This window comes from Lynx canadensis, chromosome B4 (assembly GCF_007474595.2).
Source record: "Lynx canadensis isolate LIC74 chromosome B4, mLynCan4.pri.v2, whole genome shotgun sequence".
NCBI classification, from domain to species: Eukaryota; Metazoa; Chordata; class Mammalia; order Carnivora; family Felidae; genus Lynx; species Lynx canadensis.
Window position 1 is genome coordinate 56,353,393 of NC_044309.1, and position 18,327 is coordinate 56,371,719.

General features: G+C 37.2%; 1 protein-coding gene across 3 annotated transcripts in view; it reads right to left on the reverse strand.

Moving 5' to 3' along the window:
* The window catches only part of SOX5 (SRY-box transcription factor 5), an 866,928-nt gene that overhangs the window by 10,795 nt on the left and 837,806 nt on the right, over positions 1-18,327 (reverse strand). For all 3 annotated transcript variants that reach the window (XM_030321940.1, XM_030321944.1, XM_030321939.1), the window contains 2 exons: positions 17,927-18,072; positions 666-774 (listed from right to left, as the gene is read on the reverse strand). In XM_030321940.1, the coding sequence (XP_030177800.1) occupies positions 666-774; positions 17,927-18,072 (255 nt within the window). The remainder of the gene's footprint in view (positions 1-665; positions 775-17,926; positions 18,073-18,327) is intronic.

Genomic DNA, 18,327 nt, shown 5'->3' on the forward strand with positions numbered 1-18,327 from the left:
AATGAGCAGACAGATACAAATTTCTGAAAAGTTTGCTGAAAAGAAATAGGGAAGTGAGAGATAGATTAGACAGTGACTGTGAGTATTTGCTTTAGAATTGTGCCATCTTGGGGGCGCCTGGGTGGCTCAGTCGGTTAAGCGGCCGACTTCAGCTCAGGTCATGATCTCGCAGTCCGTGAGTTCGAGCCCCGCGTCGGGCTCTGTGCTGCCAGCTCAGAGCCTGGAGCCTGTTTCGGATTCTGTGTCTCCCTCTCTCTGACCCTCCCCTGTTCATGCTCTGTCTCTCCCTGTCTCATAAATAAATAAAATGTTAAAAAAAATAAAAATAAAAAAATAAAAGAATTGTGCCATCTTGAATCCAGGATCTGCCTCTGGTACTTACAGCCTTGTTATGTTGGGGGAAAAAATGATTCAAAATTCCCAGGGGCCAATCTCTTTATTTGTAATAGTATTTACTTCACAGGTTATGCTAGAAATTAATGAGATGATTTGTGCAGAACACTCAGCAGATTGTTTGGCACATGGGAACTGTTCAGTACACATGAGCTCTTATTGTAATGATCAGGTATTAGGCGGCTGTCTTACATACTTTTTAGTAGTTTTAATTGACGCTAAATAGACACTTCTGCACACTATTGGTATATATATGAATAATTTTCACAAACCATCAGAATCTCCACTCATATTGAAATCCATCATGGCATGGCTAAATTTTCCTTCTTCATTCTGTTTAACTGCCAGTTGCTGAGTCAGACTCTCCAGTGTTGTTTTTTCCTTAAAAAAAAAAAAAAAAAGAAATTTATAATGAGAGCTCAGTCTGGAAATTATAATTATTCAAAGACATTTTTTTCTTGGGCCATATATAATACATTAACTCCTGGGAGGGACGGGATATTGATTTATTCACTTTTGCACATTCAGCACATTCTGCTGAGATAACTGAAGCAAATGATGAGCAGGGTTTTTGAAGGAACTCTGATTCTTAGAATCCCCTAGATAGTCTTGGCATTTGGGTTTGGTATGCCTAAAGGGTATATGCTGGGATCCCTGGAGACAATCTTCCTGAATGGTAAAATGTGCAGAGTAATTTCATGAAAAGCAACCTGTTTTGCACCATTTGGAACGCTCTATTTTTAGCCAGACAGTAGAAGTATAGGAGTGGCATGGGGCCCAGAGAAAGTCTTCCAATAGTCAGGTGACCAACTGATAGAAACATAATTCACAGTAGTGCCCTCTGGTTGCCATCTCCCTAAATGCCATCTGCATTCCTCATGCAAGGGTAATGAAGACGTTTAAATATTCATTGCTAATTGCTTGTCAAGTCTCTGTACATTCAATGTGAGTGCCTGCTACTTGGACCACAATTTGATTTGGATTGCTAAGCCAAAATATTGAGTTGGCGAATTATTTGAGATACAAATACACCAAAATTAGATCTGCAAAGACATCAAGTCATTTAAAAGCATGCAGTGCATGATTTGAATTCATGGAGAACATGGCATTACAAACAAAATTATTGTCAAGGAAAATATAATGCTTAATCTAAACCACATGAAATACTAAACTACTTCCAATTAAGGAATTGGGTGATTTTATGAAAAGAAAAAGCATACAATGAAAGGTTTACAACTTTTCTAGCACTTTCCGTCATTGCTCTGAGGATGATTTGGTTCCAAAACAGTTTTAAGGAAAGGATCTATTGGATTTCATAAAATTTGGTCAGGTTTATTTATAATTATTTACCTCATTTTCTGAGGAACACAGTCATGAACTGTTCAAATGAACCCGTATACTGCATAACAGCTACTGACACAATAAATAATCAACTATTTAAGACAATTGTATCATAGGTAAAGGGTCCAACTAATGTTCCCACCAACAACCATTAGGGTATTCAAATTCTTAATGTAGTACATGCTTTATCTCTACAACATCTCTCACAGTATTACATTTATACATACTAGAGAAAAATTCTTTCAAGTTAGTGGCCTTGGAGCTCCTACATCAAAGGCTGTACATGACTTAGTAGAAATAATATTTTTAATTGTCAATTAGTACAAAACACAGCAAGGAAATTGGAAACAAAATAGTTGGTATCAACTCTAGTTCTATAGGATTATATAGTACTAAGTTGAGATAAATTATATATTTAAAAATGTAGAACCTGATCCAATATGTGTGAAATTGGCATTTTCAGCTAATTTCTATGTTCTGGATTTCTTTTGCTGAGAGAGTCTGCTGTATATATTCAGCTGAGAACAGGGGCACCAAGGACACCAGCTAAACAGACCCTTCATAGTAAATGTAGCCATTAAAATAGAAGACAGTTACATTAAAAAAAAAACAAAACACCCACATTCCATCAGCATGATCTGATAGTCTGCAGTCAATGAAGACTTTACTGTACTATCTTTGGGGAATGTACTAGGCATGGATCACCTCTCAGGTTTTGATTTAATGGTGTATAAGGTAATAATGCTACATATTTTAGACAGAGTTTTCCATTCTGAAGCAAAGTCTTTTAAGAAGAAAAAGCAAAGTGAAGGCAATCGGAGTAGAAAAAGGATGAAATGTTAAGTGACTTCAAATGTTCTATGTTGGGCTGTGAACCTTGTGCCATCTTACCAAGAGGCTAAAATTAGCAAATGATGGGTAAGAAAGTTACCATCAGTTTTTACAGTAAGTAACCTCTAACCATCTACCACTAGAACATGCAGTATAATAAAATTAGTTAATTAGTTACCCAAAATGGAATTTACAATATTTCTCAAGAGCATGTCAGTGGCAGAGAGTGGAAGTTAACAGGGTAAACTGTCTTGTTTTTGTGACCCTTTGCATAGCCGATTCCCAGACATGTGAACAGGAAAATGAGACATGACTAGAGAAACTGGAGAATGTGTGGTGTGCCTTTAATTAAAACACCTTAAAATAGGATGTACATCAAAATGGTAACACTGGCACATTTTAAAAACCCTGACAATGAATTCAGAAGACTTTAAGGAACTGAGGTAAGGGGGATATTACAAAACCTAAGTGGTTATATGGTAAATATGTAGCACTATATAAAAACACAGTGGTTATATGGCAAATAATTACCATATAATTCCATATGAAAATTGATCCTATAGTAAATAAAAGTTTATATTCCGCTCTTATGTATAGAGATACATATAAATCATTATGTGGCTAGGAGTCTAGGTCATATACTGAAACATCAGAAGAATGAGTTGAATTTAAAAATAGTTCTCAAAAGGGGTGCCTGGGTGGCTCAGTTGGTTCAGTCTCTGACTCTTGATTTTGGTTCAGGTCATGTTCGCACGTTGGCCTCTGTGATGACAGTGTGGAGCCTGCTTGGGTCTGTCTCTCTCTCTCTCTCTCTCTCTCTCTCCCCCTTCCCGCCCCCCCCCACTCTCTGTCTGTTTCTGTCTCAAATAAATAAATAAATAAGTAAATAAATAAATAAATAAATAAATAAATAAATAAATAACTTTTAAAAAACAAAACAAACAATAGAATAGTTCTCAACATTTTAAATTCAATCTATTCAGGTATACAGGAGGAGAGAGAATCAGCCAAATGTTATAAAGCACAAATGTTGGTACACTGAGAAGATTCCTCTAGTCCTGTTCCTTCCAATGCCACCATTCCCTGGTTGTCCCCTCTGCATTGTCACGTCTAAAATTCAATGATTTGCAATTCTGTTCCTTGGGTCAAATCTTTCTGTTCTTAAAAGCCTCTTTTCAAATGTGCCAATATTACTCAAACAGGTAATATTTTGATTCCCAAAGTCCTTATAATTAATCTTTTCTAAAAAGAGGCAGCTGAAACAAATCAAGCACAGTTTGATATCAGGTAGAAAAGGGATAAATGGGAAGATGCCAAAAATGGTAAAACTCAAGAAATTGAGTTTGGGGAAGCAGAAAAAAATGCTGATTGGCAAAAGTGATAATTGTTTCCAAACTTAGACTCTTAGTCCCAATTGGTTTCAATAAAAAACAGATTATTCAAGAATTTGTACGTAAGAAGAACACCTCATGTCCCCCACCCCAGCCCCCGCACCGCCCCACTATAAGATCAGTGTTCTTGAACACATATCCAGTACAACACTTTTACTTTATTGCCCTTCAATACTATCTAAATGCTGGTCTGAAACTGACACGATTCACTGGTCTTCTCTCCCCTACCTTTTTTCTATCAGAAACAAAAAAAAAAAACGAAAGAAAAATAAACACATTTAAAGAAATACTTGCCAAAATTCTGAAATGCTCTGAGTAATCTCAGAGGGTGCAAACATATTAATTACTACAAATTAGTCCAAATAAAAAGGCTTGAGGGCATATAAAAAAGGACCAAACAAGATGACCTATATGCTTTCTCTCTTGAATAAAGCTAGCAATTGGATAACAACTAGATTTCTTTTGGAAAGATGATTCCCACCTGGCTAATCAAATCTTAGACAATTATGCAGGTTTACTGATACAAGAGGAAACATTAGGTAAAGTCTGTTTTTACTTGAAAAATCTTCTGATCCTATGTTAAGTTGAAAGAGGACCCGAATGAATTATATCTCATCTGTAGAAGAAAATAAACTTTTAGATCACATAGTTTGTTGGGATCAAATAAATCATACTAAAATCCAGCCTTCAAAGAACTATTATTAATATGCTAATATTCACTTGGGCAATTTGGCAGCTGGTCTTGGGCTCTGTGGCTTTTTCAATTGACTTGCATAGTAGAAAACAACACATTGTATTGTTTGTGCATGACACCAGGCAGTGGTGGGAATCAACAAGGAAAGCCAAGTAATATCTAAAGAGATGTGAGCAATGACTTGATTAGAAGTAGTCGGCAAAGATCTGTATATTCTGAATGGCAAAAGACCATAGGGATTTTTTTAATGTTTATTTATTTACTTTGGGAGAGAGAAAGGGAGGGAGAGAGAGTATGCACACTGCACACATGTGTGAGAGTGGGGGAGGAGCAGATAGAGAGGAACAGAGAGAATCCCAAGCAGGTTCTGCACTCTCAGCACAGAGCCCAACAGGGGCTTGGTCTCATAGACCATGAGATCATGATGTGAGCCAAAATCAAGAGCTGGACACTTAAGCGACTGAGCCACCCAAGCATCCCCAAAGACCCTAGGGATTAATGGGAAATATTTGAAAATACAGAAAATGACCCATATAGAAAATAATGGGTTTGGGGACCAGAAACATCACATCTTAACCATACTATGCTCTATACATTAGCTATGTTATTTTAGACAAATCAATTATCCTCTGAGTCCCAGAAACCCTAAAATGGGGTTTAAATATAACAATAGATTCTCATCAGCTTAAAAAATGAAGATATATATGCTTTTAATATTAGGGAAAAAAGTCAGTGAGGGAAATTGAAAAAATAAAGATTCTTTCTAGCATGTATGATTTACAGGAATAGTTCAATATCAGTATTAAATAACTTGTCATGGTTATGATCTTTTATTTTCTTTTTTTTAATTTTTTTTAACGTTTATTTATTTTTGAGACAGAGAGAGACAGAGCATGAACAGGGGAGGGGCAGAGAGAGAGGGAGACACAGAATCCGAAACGGGCTCCAGGCTCTGTGCTGACAGCTCAGAGCCCAGCGCGGGGCTCGAACTCATGGACCATGAGTTCATGACATGAGCTGAAGTTGGCTGCTTAACCAACTGAGCCACCCAGGCGCCCCATGGTCTTTTATTTTCTATGGCTAGAGCAGTGGACAAGTACTCATTTAAAAGAAGAATTTTGGTAACAACTCCAAAAATTGTTGAGATTTTTTTTCATTCCTCTTGTCCATCATCTACAATGATGTATTTAATCTTTTTTATTTTCCAATTGATGCTCAGGCATGATGGCTTATAAGTCTAGTACATACTTAAATTGAAATTTTCTCCTATTCCATTACTTCAACTTATACAGAAAATAATTAAAAATTCGCCATTTATGAAGGCTCAAATGAACATCCTGTTTTGGTATTTCACAGAGCAGTCAAGACAAAACAAAAAACCCCACGAAAACTCCATTTTAAGAGGTGGTGAATATTTCCTTAGTTACCTAATCCAAAATTAAACAATGCATGAGTAAATGGTTCCTCTATTACTCCTTGAAATTGGGATTCATATAAGGTGATGAGCTTTGCTCCCCAGCAGACACACATAGACAGAAAGAGATGGGCTGTGGATCAGCTATCATAATGGACATCCCTGAAATAAAGCTCACAAAGCTATAAAACTCATAAAAAGCACATGCATGAAATGACAGAATAGAGTGTGACTGTCAAATGTTGACTCAGTAACAGTTAAACCCCTTCTGGCTGCACTTTTTTTTTTACGGTCTACTTCTATACTAATGACACAGGAGGAAGAACGAAACAAAAAAGGTTTTTAACCCTCCCAATTATGTGAGCCTCACAGACCACCAAAGAAGATGAAAGATTATTTATAATGTCATAGTGATTTATCAGTTGGAGATTTTTCTCATAAGCTTAAGTAAAATATAAAGAAATAATGCATATGTCTATCCCCTCAACCTTTCAGTTTCACCCTTGCTTACTGAGAACACTGTTTTTGTAAAAAATAACCATCCACCCACATAATCTAACAGCACAAATGGGAGAAAAGGCTTTCTTGCAAATTGTATATAAATTATATACAAATACATACTCTCTCTTTCTCCCTCTCACTCTCTCTCTAACACACACACACACACACACACACACACACACACACACACTTCTCTCCAAGAGTAACAAAAATGCAAATTGAAGAAATCACTCACTAATTTTACTCTGGCCAAATGTAAATGTATCCACTAGGATATTCCCAGACACGTTGATACTCTGAAATCTGGTATTCCTTAGGAATATTTTCCAATCATTTTCTCCATCAGAGAATCAATCATAGAGATATGTGAGCAAAGGGGTTGGAAAGGTCCATAAATGTCCTCTAATCTAGTCATCTACAAAATCAGCCTTATCTAATCTTGATGCTTTCTTTTTCTAAATTCAGAGATTCCCCTAGTGGAGAAAATCATGCATCAGAACACGTAATTTTGTTCCACAGTCTAATTTCCTTTTATGAAATTTGGTAGCCATCTTCATGAAATGTTTCCTGAAGCTAAGTATTCATTTTAATAAATATTTACCCAAATAAATATTTTAGCTACACTTCTTAGAAACTTAGTTTCATCAGGCAATCTGATCGAATTGAAATGTACTGGCAGATCAAATTTTCTTTAAAAAGTATTGTGAAGTTGTAGATGGAATGGTTTTGAAGGAAACACAGTTAGTATGAACTCAAGTCTTAATATACATGAATAATTTTCCAAGACTTGTAGATGGAATTGATGAATGCAGATTTATGATTTTTAAATAATTGGTTTTAAAGTATGAGAAATATTAGAAAGCTAATGACAAATAATTCTGTTTTTCATGAAAGAAGAGAGAAATCTGAGGAACAATGACCTGAGCAGTTAATGGATATTCCAGAAAAGACAGAGCTGATGGTTATAAAAATTAGCTAAGAGCAATTAGTAGAGGATGTAGTGACAATAAAAAACGAGTATGGATTCAGTAACAAAAACAACATTATAACGACTTCAGTTTATTTTTCTATAGGAATTAGAATGTAGACCATGATGCTCGATGGCCATAATATTTTGGGCTTTGGATTATGTTCCTATCAATCCCCTTATTGTCATGCTGGAGAAGTTGCATGGGGCCAATGAAAAAGAAAGTTGAATGAGGTGGGAAGAGCAGATCAAAAACATCTGTCTTTAAATATCTTAAGAATTAACTTATTTAAAAAAAATCAAGTCCTGGTATTGTGAGAAAGGGATAGAATTTGGTCATACGTAGTCAAGAGATACAACACTGACCAATGGTTTTAAGTTATCAGGTGAAAGATAATGAACCACAAAGAGTTGTCTAATAGTCACAAGTCTCTGTCCATTAAATGAGCTGCTCAAGATGTAAAAAAAAATTCCCCTTTCTGGAGATTTTCAAGTATGGGCTATATGACCACCTGCCTAGCATATTAAAAATATGGAAGAGGAAACGCAACATCAGATGACAGGTTGGATTCAAGGCCTTTTCATTTTCTTTCAAACCTTCAATTCTACATCCTACTTTTCTGGACACTCCCTAAAATAAAACTAAAACAATGTGACCAATGTATAAAACTATAAATATTTTCTCTATCCATAAATGACAGTTTCTTAAAAGTTTTTAAATTTCAAAACTTAAGGGCACTCCACTTATAATGGAGAAACCTACAATCATTCTATTATAGTCAAGGAAGATATTGCAAATTATGAAAAAACCTTGAGTTATTGAGGTATATTTTGTGAAGAGACTGTCAAATAGCAATCAGACTTACTGATTCAGGTACTTTGTGAAAGACACACTTATGTACCCAAATTCAACATTGCTAATTTAGTCCTTAAAACTGAGTAAGTTTTAAGGAGAGAGGAAGAAGGTGCTGCCAGAGAGAGGCAGAAGGTACTGAGGCCTGGGGGTGTAACACACAAAAAGGCCACTCAAAGCAATCTGCAGAAAACAAATCAGTCACAAAGAAGGTACACAGGAACACTGCCATGGCAAAATATTGGCCCTGGCTTATTTGTCACAGTTGTGTTTATGGTGTGTACATGTGGAGGAGAGAAGGCAGAAGAAGAAAAAAACTAAGACTCAAGTTTTCAAATGTTTGTGTATGTGGTCAGCATCCAACCAAAATTAAAAAAAAAAAGACTTTGTTATATTTCAAAGCAGGGCAGATATAGACACTGTGCACACCGAGTTAAATCAAAAGGGTTAACATGAGAAAAACAGGAGGCCAACAAAGAAAAATAATAGAATTTATAACTGACACAGGATGTCCGGTAGGTGGGAGGGCAGCATAGATGTAAACACAAAACCTGAATATTGTCTTATATTAATTATTCTATAAACAATTGATAACTCAGTTATTGAGATACAGAAATGTACAGACAGAATTTTTCTCTTTCATTTTTCCATTTCATGGAATAAAAGCTATAAAACTGCTAGCATTCTTATGAATGTAGCCTCAGTAGCCAGTAGTTACCTCAGTTAAATAAATACAATTGGACTATTGGAAAGAGTCATGGCTTGGTCCAGAAAGGCTGGGTCTGACAAATAGAAATGGGCACATCGGAGTTATTGTTCACTTTTCAATTATCTGTGGTTGTTTCAAGGGAAGGGAGAGAAAAAATACAGATTAGAATGGATATTTAAAATTTCAATTCAATAAACAGCTACAACTTCACATGTTTTATCAGCACTGCTTATGAGAAGCAAAATAAATAAGATGGAGCATGTTCTTTTTGTTTTCTTTGCTCCTCCTCTTGTGTGCGGTGGAGGAAGAGAGACCCAGGAAGGGAGCTGACACAGGAAAAACAAAGTAGTTGGAAGAACAATGTATGAATTGTGGAGATGGTGGTTGCTTAAAGGAGATTTTTTTTTTAAGTTGATCTATTATTGAGAGACACAGAGAGACAGAGCATGAGCGGGGGAGAGGCAGAGAGAGGAGGAGACACAGAATCTGAAGCAGGCTCCAGGCTCCGAGCTGTCAGCACAGAGCCTCACGCAGGGCTCGAACTCACAAACCACGAGATCATGACCTGAGCCGAAGCCGGACTCTCAACCGACTGAGCCACCCAGGCGTCCCTTAAATTAGATTTTTTAATAAAGCCTCAAATCATACTACATAATACACATGACCAACACTGGCCCAGGAGCTAATCATCAGGCAGGGGTACTTTCTTGAACTTCTTCAGCCCAGTCCATTAGAAGACAGACTGAACTTCAAGCCACGAGACCTTGGTTTAAAAACTGACCTTCCACCGGAATTCCTGTAATCTCCAATCTCATTTTTATTCTTAATTAAAATTTTTTTAATGTTCAGTTTTATTTTTGAGAGACTGACAGAGACAGAGCATGAGCGGGGGAGGGTCAGAGAGAGAGAGAGGGAGACACAGAATCCAAAGCAGGCTCCAGGCTCTGAGCTGTCAGCACAGAGCCTGACGCAGGGCCCAACTCACAAGCCATGAGATCATAACCTGAGCTGAAGTCGGACGCTTAACCGACTGAGCCACCCAGGCGCTCCTCATTTTTATTTTTAAAATAAAGATGGAATACTGTTCTGCTCATATTACAGTATGAGACTGAAAGCTGATGTGAAATCACTTGGGAAAGGGTAAAGCACAAAATAAACATCAGTAGCCATTATTATTCCTATGACTCATAAACAAGTCTTTCTCATTTGTGGGGAAAAAAAAAGAGAAGAGCTATGATTGAAAAGATCAAGGAGATCCTTGAAATACATGCTAAATTCAGAACATTTTCCTCATAATTTTTAATCTGATTTGGTAGTTTGCAATACACAACAATAGAGAATACAACACATCTAGTAAATATAAGAAGGTAACTGAAAAAACCAAACGTCTGTATCATTTCAGTGCTTTAATGTTTAAATGTCTCTAAGATGACTATTCCATCTTGGGGATGAGGAAAGGACCAAGGGAGAAAAGAAGGAAAGACCATTCTTAACAGATTTTTTTTTTTTTTTATAAAAAGAAAATGTCTGGTCCAACAACAAAAGTGATTCTTACTTTCCTTATGGGAATTAGGAAAAATGGAAATGTGGGCACATGTATGTCAATTTACAACCCCATCACCTTGGCATGACTACTGCGTATTATTCTTCTAGCCTTTTTAACATGCAACATAGAAATATAAAAATATCTAGATCGTTCTCTACATGGTGTTTTCAAACTTGCTTTTTTCAGGAATACTATTGTAAGCCTATCATGTCTTTAAATGCACAGACAATTTCAATCATCAGAGAGGCCTGTGGGTGTCTATCCGAAAGCCCAATTTGGCATGCCCTGTGTGTCTCATTTTATTGGACCATCCTGCACTAACCCCTCTACCAGAATGATGTAAAGAACACAAGACTCTCTGTTTGAAAACATGCACAGCTTTTCTAGGCTTGAAAATTAAACCATAAAAAGTTTACTGGAAAAAAAAAAAACCTTTAAAAAGCTCCTTAAAAACTCACACCATAATTGCTCCCCACCAAGCGTGGGCACTTGCTAGCTGCAAGTTGTGGCACTGTGACAAATGTAGCAAAACTGAAAGCGGGCTATACTAAGAGAAAGAAAAAGTCTTCCACTGGCCATCTGTGAAAATAAGGCATGTGGCCATTAAATGCAGAGGCTGTAAATATACACAAACTCCATGAAGCAAATGGCAAAAAAGGACTAAACTTCAAGCTCAAACAAATCAAAATGTTTAATGCATAGTTACCACTGCTGGACGAAAACAGCTCTGATCTTTGCAGTCTGCAAACTCGGCATGTATTTCAATTAAATACCCCCAAAAAGAAAAGAAAGAAAAAAGAAAGAAATGAAAAGACACAGAAGAAAACCATCTGGAACAAAAGGCTATAGACAGCCCATACTCAATTTCTAGAAACAAACAGCCCCTTTAACTTGCACCAGCCTGTCGAGAATGTCGATTGGAATTATTGAAAGGCTGACATATAGAGTGATGGATGGGTGATGACATAATACCTATTCGCCTTTTTTGTCATGGTCTTTGAAAACTGGCTGCTCTGTGCTGATAATATTCACTAAGGGGTTTTCCTCTCCCCTCCTGTCCCATAAGAAGTGTTCCCTAGCTAAGACACTCAGAATTAAGAAGGTTTTATGAATGAAAAACAAAAGAAAAGAAAACCTAAGGATCAAATGCCAACTTGCACATAAAAAGCTGGTCTAGATTTCCTAATAATCAGTTGCCTAGAAAGCAGTTCCCTATCCATTTTATATAAATTTTCAGAGTAGAGAGCCTCTAATTATAAAAAAAAAAACAAGCATTCAACATCAGATTTTATGTATCTTTTAAAGTCATGGAATAATTAATATGCAAATGTAGAGATTAAAAAATAATACTTTTATAAAGAAATACTATTAATAATTTGTGTTACTGTAGTTTTTCCTAGACAAATTCCAACCAGCAGACTTAAAAGTTGGGGAGCTTTTTAAAAATCACACATGCGTGCTCACACACAACTCGGCGCCCCCCTCACCCCCGACCCCCAGGTAAAAAGCTCCTGCTTTGCCAGGGTGCGGTGATGATCTATCTCACTTCCTCGTGCAGGATTTACCTAACATGACTTTCTCCTTCGTGATTTTTTTCCTCTAACCACTGAAATAGCTGGTTCTAATTTGACTTCTCTAATTCATTTTGACTAAAGGCAACATCTACAAAAGCCATCCATAAATCATTAATTAATTGTAGTATCTTCCACTGAACACAGACGCATGAGTTCCTTCACAGTCACTTTTTCAAAGCGTAACCTGTAATTCACAATTCCTCACATGCCTTGTCCTTATCTAAGGGAAGGAGCATGTGTTAGATAATGCTGAACTAGATACACTGTGTCAGTTTCTGAAGAGTTAACACTGCTGGCCCCATCCATCAGATGGCCAGCGAAGCATCAGGAAAGAATGATGGATGTAAAATTATTACAGGCCTGCCATCCGATACACTTACTGCCATTTGTAACTAATGCTGGGACTGACACACTTTTTTTCATTATTAAACATCCACATTAAGTCAACATTGGCCACTGTCATTTCATGTTTGGCACTCCGTTAAAGGGAAAGAAAGAAGTTGACAATAGCAGAAAAAGAGGAGGTTGTAATGGAAGTTTCCAAGTGCCAGGGTTATAAAAATTAACCTCTGTTTACAAATTAGTCCATATGATATTTGGAAAGGCTTCTCATGAGTATGACTGACAAGTGAAAGAGAAACTGCCATTGTTATTGAATAAAGTATTGTTTAAAATATACCTTTTATTTGCTAAATTTTCACCTCATTCTATGGAAATTTGCAATGAATGTTCACAGAATCTCAGAAGGAAGAGTAAGGCATTTTGCCAGGTATTATTATTTGGAGTAATAGATGAATTCATAGCATGGGTAGGCATTTAGATTTCAAGTACACTGTAGGCAATTAATGTTTGCTTGGTGGATAAATTCTCTACCTTAAAAAACAGATGCACACATCTGTAGGTTTATTTTTGTGAGTGGCATCAATTTTATATATGAAAGTAGGACCACAGTTGGCCTTAACATGTAGAAAGCATGTGTGAGAACACATATTCATTGGTTTAACCTGTCACCTAAGCAACGTTTTCATGTATGTGTGCGCACATGCTTGTGTGCGACTTAATTCTTTACGGACCACAGACAAGGTATGAGGCCCTGGGGACATGTAATGGCACAAGAGCAAAAGTAGTTAGATGACCACAAATATAATACAATGAAAACAAACAGGTTTTATAAAGAAAATGTTTGAGAGCTTTGATATTTTTATAATGCAGCTGTGGCTTTCAATGGCCTTTTCTTACTCAATAGTCATTCTGGTCCTTTTCTTCTCTGTCAACATAATCTTTGATCTTAAGATATCCCTTGCTCTCTAGGAGGATAAGGTCTCTAATTCTGTTCCAAAATTTCATTCCTGGTAAACTTAAGGCAAGTTCTCTTCCTTTGACCAGTAATTGTCTTAAAGGAATGCGTAGGACCCATTTCTACCCAAATGAGATGTTTGTGGAAGTCAGCTTCAGGGGTGCAGTGAAACATCTCTATGTGAATAACGTAAGAAACACTCCAATGTGAATGAAGGAGGGAGGAAAAACATCTCTATGCGAAAGAGGCCTGAAAAGAGCAAAGAGAAAACTCCTTCTCCTTCCTGAGCTGGCATGGTTGTAGGTAGAGCACCAGTTTATGACACTAAGGGAAAAACTAAGCGAATCACAGAGATTTCAACCCTGACATTGCTGAGCTGATAAACTAACACCATGAACTGCCCACTCCAGAACTTCATTATGTGTTAAAAATGAATCATTATTTGTTGAAGCTATTGTGTTTAGACTTCCTGATGCATGTAATGAAACACATGTCTACCAAATACCACAGCGTAGGCATCATTCTCCTAGGTTAACTACATTGGGGGTGAGGGAAATAAGCAAGGAAATTTCTGGAAATTTCTGCACTATTTCAAGTGCATTGGGTTTCTATTATACTAGTACTGCCTAGTGGTATCAGGACAAAAACTGAGGACTTTATGGTTCCCTCTTAACTATGGCTACCTTCAAACACAAGGTCAGAACCTGAGTATGCAGTTGATCATATGGTCAAGACTGTGCCAGGCGGGTGATAATGAAGCAAAGCAGGTGGTTTTGACAAGCCAAATGTATGAGAGTCTTTCTGATTCTTTCTACCTGAGAAGATTTTTTATTCATCCATAACACTAATCTGTGAAGAGCTATGTGATAAAAGATAACATTATCCGAATATGCAATCAGGCTATAATTAACCTGAAATGACAATTATAAATAACACTGTGTCCCAGAGTTTCCAAGAAACCTGACATACACAGTTTTTGGGTATGTTGACACACTTCCAAGAAAAGTAAAAAATGAAAAATCTTTTAGAAGTCTTCAATTAAAATGTGTTTTAGTAAAAATGACTTTCATTATGTGTTTTGGTGCATATTACTAGAAAACATTTGTCCCTATCTTCACACCTCTAATTGTTTTTACTACCAATTACAGCTTTTCAGAATTACGACTCTCTACTTGGGACAACCATGTTGGTCATTTGAAATGTGGAGAAAAGTTTCTGTGTATAAGGTTTGCGTACTCAAGAAAACAGATCTGCACTGCGGATTCCAACTATCTGGGTCTCAGGTTGTGCTAATCACCTTTTGGACAGATGAGAGCGCCAGGCTGGATTTCTTCTCTTTTCCCCTTTCCTTTCTCCCAGATCCTTTCTCTCTTTTTTTCTTTTATCTCCCCCTCTCCTTACATCTCCCATACTTTCCGGGTTTTGGAAATTGGGAATATTGCTTTAGTGACAGAAATGTCCTTTTGGGATTCAAATGGTATGATACAGTGCAGAAATTTACCATCTATTCTGTTTATGTCTTTCAAACGGAAGCAAAATTCCAAACCAACTACTCATCTACCTATGCTGTGGCCATGGATAAAGCCAGGCAAATATAAAAATCTATTAAAAGGTAGGTATTAGGAAATTAACAACGGGATGGCAAAGTGATGTCACTTTATGTGGAAGAATAAGCAGCCACCTTTGTCAACTCAGGTACAGAATCGATCTGATATACCAAAGAAAATGGGTGGGGCCTTTATTCACTTCCTATAAGTAGGCTCACAAACATAAAGGTGCCATGACTGACAGTCAAAATAATAATTTGATTTAAACCATATACGTCATAAAGGCAGAGAACATACTTTCTTGTTCAAGTACATAATACCACCCCCCCATACACAGCAGGTATTAATTAAAGAACATAAATTTGACATTATCACATTCCCAGGAGTTGCACATAGATCAATCATTAATATTGTAGAAATGACAAGCAAGCTAGTTCAATAGGAAAGGGCAAGCACAGTTAATACCTGCTTCTCGGGAGAGCTTCAAAAATCACACTTTCACTGTCAGGTACCAAGGAGTCATTCAGAATCATCTGCTGAAAATATTTACTTACACCTTACAAAAGTTTGCCATGCTATTATAATAATGGAACTGTTTCACTTTCCTATTTTAAGATTTTCACTTAAAAAAACCATAAAAATACAAGACTGTTGCTGATGACATAACTCAGTCGCACTGAAAGGGCACGGTGAAGAGATCTGGGAAGGACAACATTCTTGGGACTGGACATATCTTAATTGGCCAACAGATTTTGGCAGGTATTACTTCAAAAACAGATTTCTAAAAAGTTCTAATTCTACAAAAGAGAAAGGAACACTGAAGGCAGTAGCTTTCAACAAGAGGCAACTCTCACTCCTGCAGCGCAAATAGAGAAGGTGCTAATCAGAGAGATAAAGTATGCTTGGAACAAGTGGAACAAGAAGTGGAAATAAAGTTCCCTAACAATGGACAACTATGGAGTAAAGTGAATGCAGATGGCTCCACTCCTGTTACTTAATCAAAAGGCTGAGCAGAGTCACTGGAGCCGGCATAAAGTCATGTGTTAGAACAACAGCTGATCTGTATTAGAGAAGATTAACTCGCAGTGCCATGGTGGAGGGCCCAGGATTATTTTATGTACTTCCATTGCCTTACAAGCCGTCAGCACAATTATTGCCCTCCGATCTGAATGACTGATCTGTAACCACAGCTAAACAGCATGCTGCTTAGGGGCCTAGGAGCTTCATGAAGATGAATTTCCATACCATCAAAGTGCTTTTAATGGGCTCCCTGATCCAACCACAAGGCCTGTTTTGCAAGTATATAGAACTCAGGATGAAGGCTTCCTGTCCAAAAGGATTTGGTCGGTTGTCACTTGACAATTCCCAGCCAGCACAGGGGAGGAGAGGGGGGAGATAGGTAGAGTTGTCTCTGCTTTGGAGGATTAAAAAAAAAAAAGGGTACAGATGCTTGCTGAATGCAACCAACTGCTGTATCCACAGCTGAATTCAATGCGCTTAACAAATAACGGCAATTTAGCTATGCTTGCGAGGAATAGCTTGAGTCACTTCGCATTAGCATCTGGCTGAGTGTTAAACTCATTTCTACATGGGGAGCAGAGAAAAGGAATTTCTGTTCAAGCATCCTTTCAAGAATGTTTAAATATTTGAATATAAATTCCTTCATGCTTGCTATCATTCCTTCTTAGAGCTGTCACGTTGCTTTTCCCCCTTCCCTTCTGGTGCTTAGCTAGAAAAATTTTGTGCCCTTCTTGCTGCACCAATGTCGCTCTTGTTATGTTGTGTGACTGCAAGGGATGTGTACCTAACCATGCTTTGCTCTCCCCTCCAGGAACGGAGCAGAATTAAAATCATTTCCCCATCCTTTTGACCCATGTTTGGACTAGAGGAAAAGTACAGTTGTGACAGGATCACACATATATTTCACTTTCGCTATGCAGATTGTGAGCTTAGAGATTGCACATCAAATTCCATATAAAACCTGGGAAACCAGAAAGCTATCAAATTAACAATCTGCTCATTCTGGACAATACTGTTTGACTCACAAGCTTCCCATGATGGTTAACTTTCAAGTTGCTGCTAAGTAGCTGATCATTTTTTTTTTCCTCTTATTTACCGTGTCTCTTTAGCTATAGAATTGTGAAAAGGAGACTCGGTAATATTTTAAAATTTCAATTAAAAAAAATCACATATTACCAACATAAGTACATCTCTCTGGGCAGTCTATAATAACACAATATTTTTCTGAATAAAATACCATGCAGCTTAGACACAAGAATTTGAAATTAATGTATCTCAGATGAATTCAGAAGTTTCACTGGGCTTAGGCATAACAACAATGTCCAAGTTTTAAAAAGCACATTTTGTTTTATAATAAAGTCAGAATTTCTAACTGTGTGGTCATCTAAAACTTGACCGTGCTTTGCAGTGGAAACATATTATGACAAGCTCAGGATCCTAGTTACTTAGACTGTGAGCGTGGGTATCATCCAAGCTTATGCTGATTAAAGAAGATTCAGGATTTTCAAATCCAGCTCATCCCCAAATACAAGTTAAGCATCTCTGTAGAGCAAAACTTTCACTCAGACTCAAATATTTCAAATGCCATTCCATTTTAATGCAAACAGATGGCAGACAGGGGGATATTAATTGTCAATAAAGTTTGGACATGGATAGAAGAGAATTATAACTCTTCTCATTTGCAGATGGTTTTGATTAGGATGGGCATGGAGATTTTTCTGTATTGACAGAGCGGGGGGAAAAGGAGGGAGAAGCATCATTCTGAGGATGGTGAGGTGAGAAAACAAAGGAGAAAAGCTTTCAGGCAACAGAAGTAGTTTTGGAAAGTCAGATCTTTTATGAACTAACCTTTTCTGTCCGGCAGTTATTGAGACCTAGACTATTCACAACAGCCACCTTCCCATCAAGCACCTGTTGCTCCCGCCGAAGCTGCTCCTTCATCTGCCGAGCTTCTTGGATTGCCTTGGTGACAGCATCATGGTCATTTAAATAACCTGAAGGTGTGACAGAACAAAGGCTATGTTTTGTATAAAGGCATGGAGAGCTTAACCTTTAACCATAAAAACCACGTCCTTTTTGCGTAATGGCTAGTGTCTGGCACATAATAATTTTTCAGTGTCATTTGTCTACGACGAATGAACGAATGAGTAATTGATAATGACTGATTCACACAGTCATACGTGAACATGCTGCCAAGTACCTGTAATGTATACACAGTATTTAAGTGAAATATAGTTTTTTCCACATGC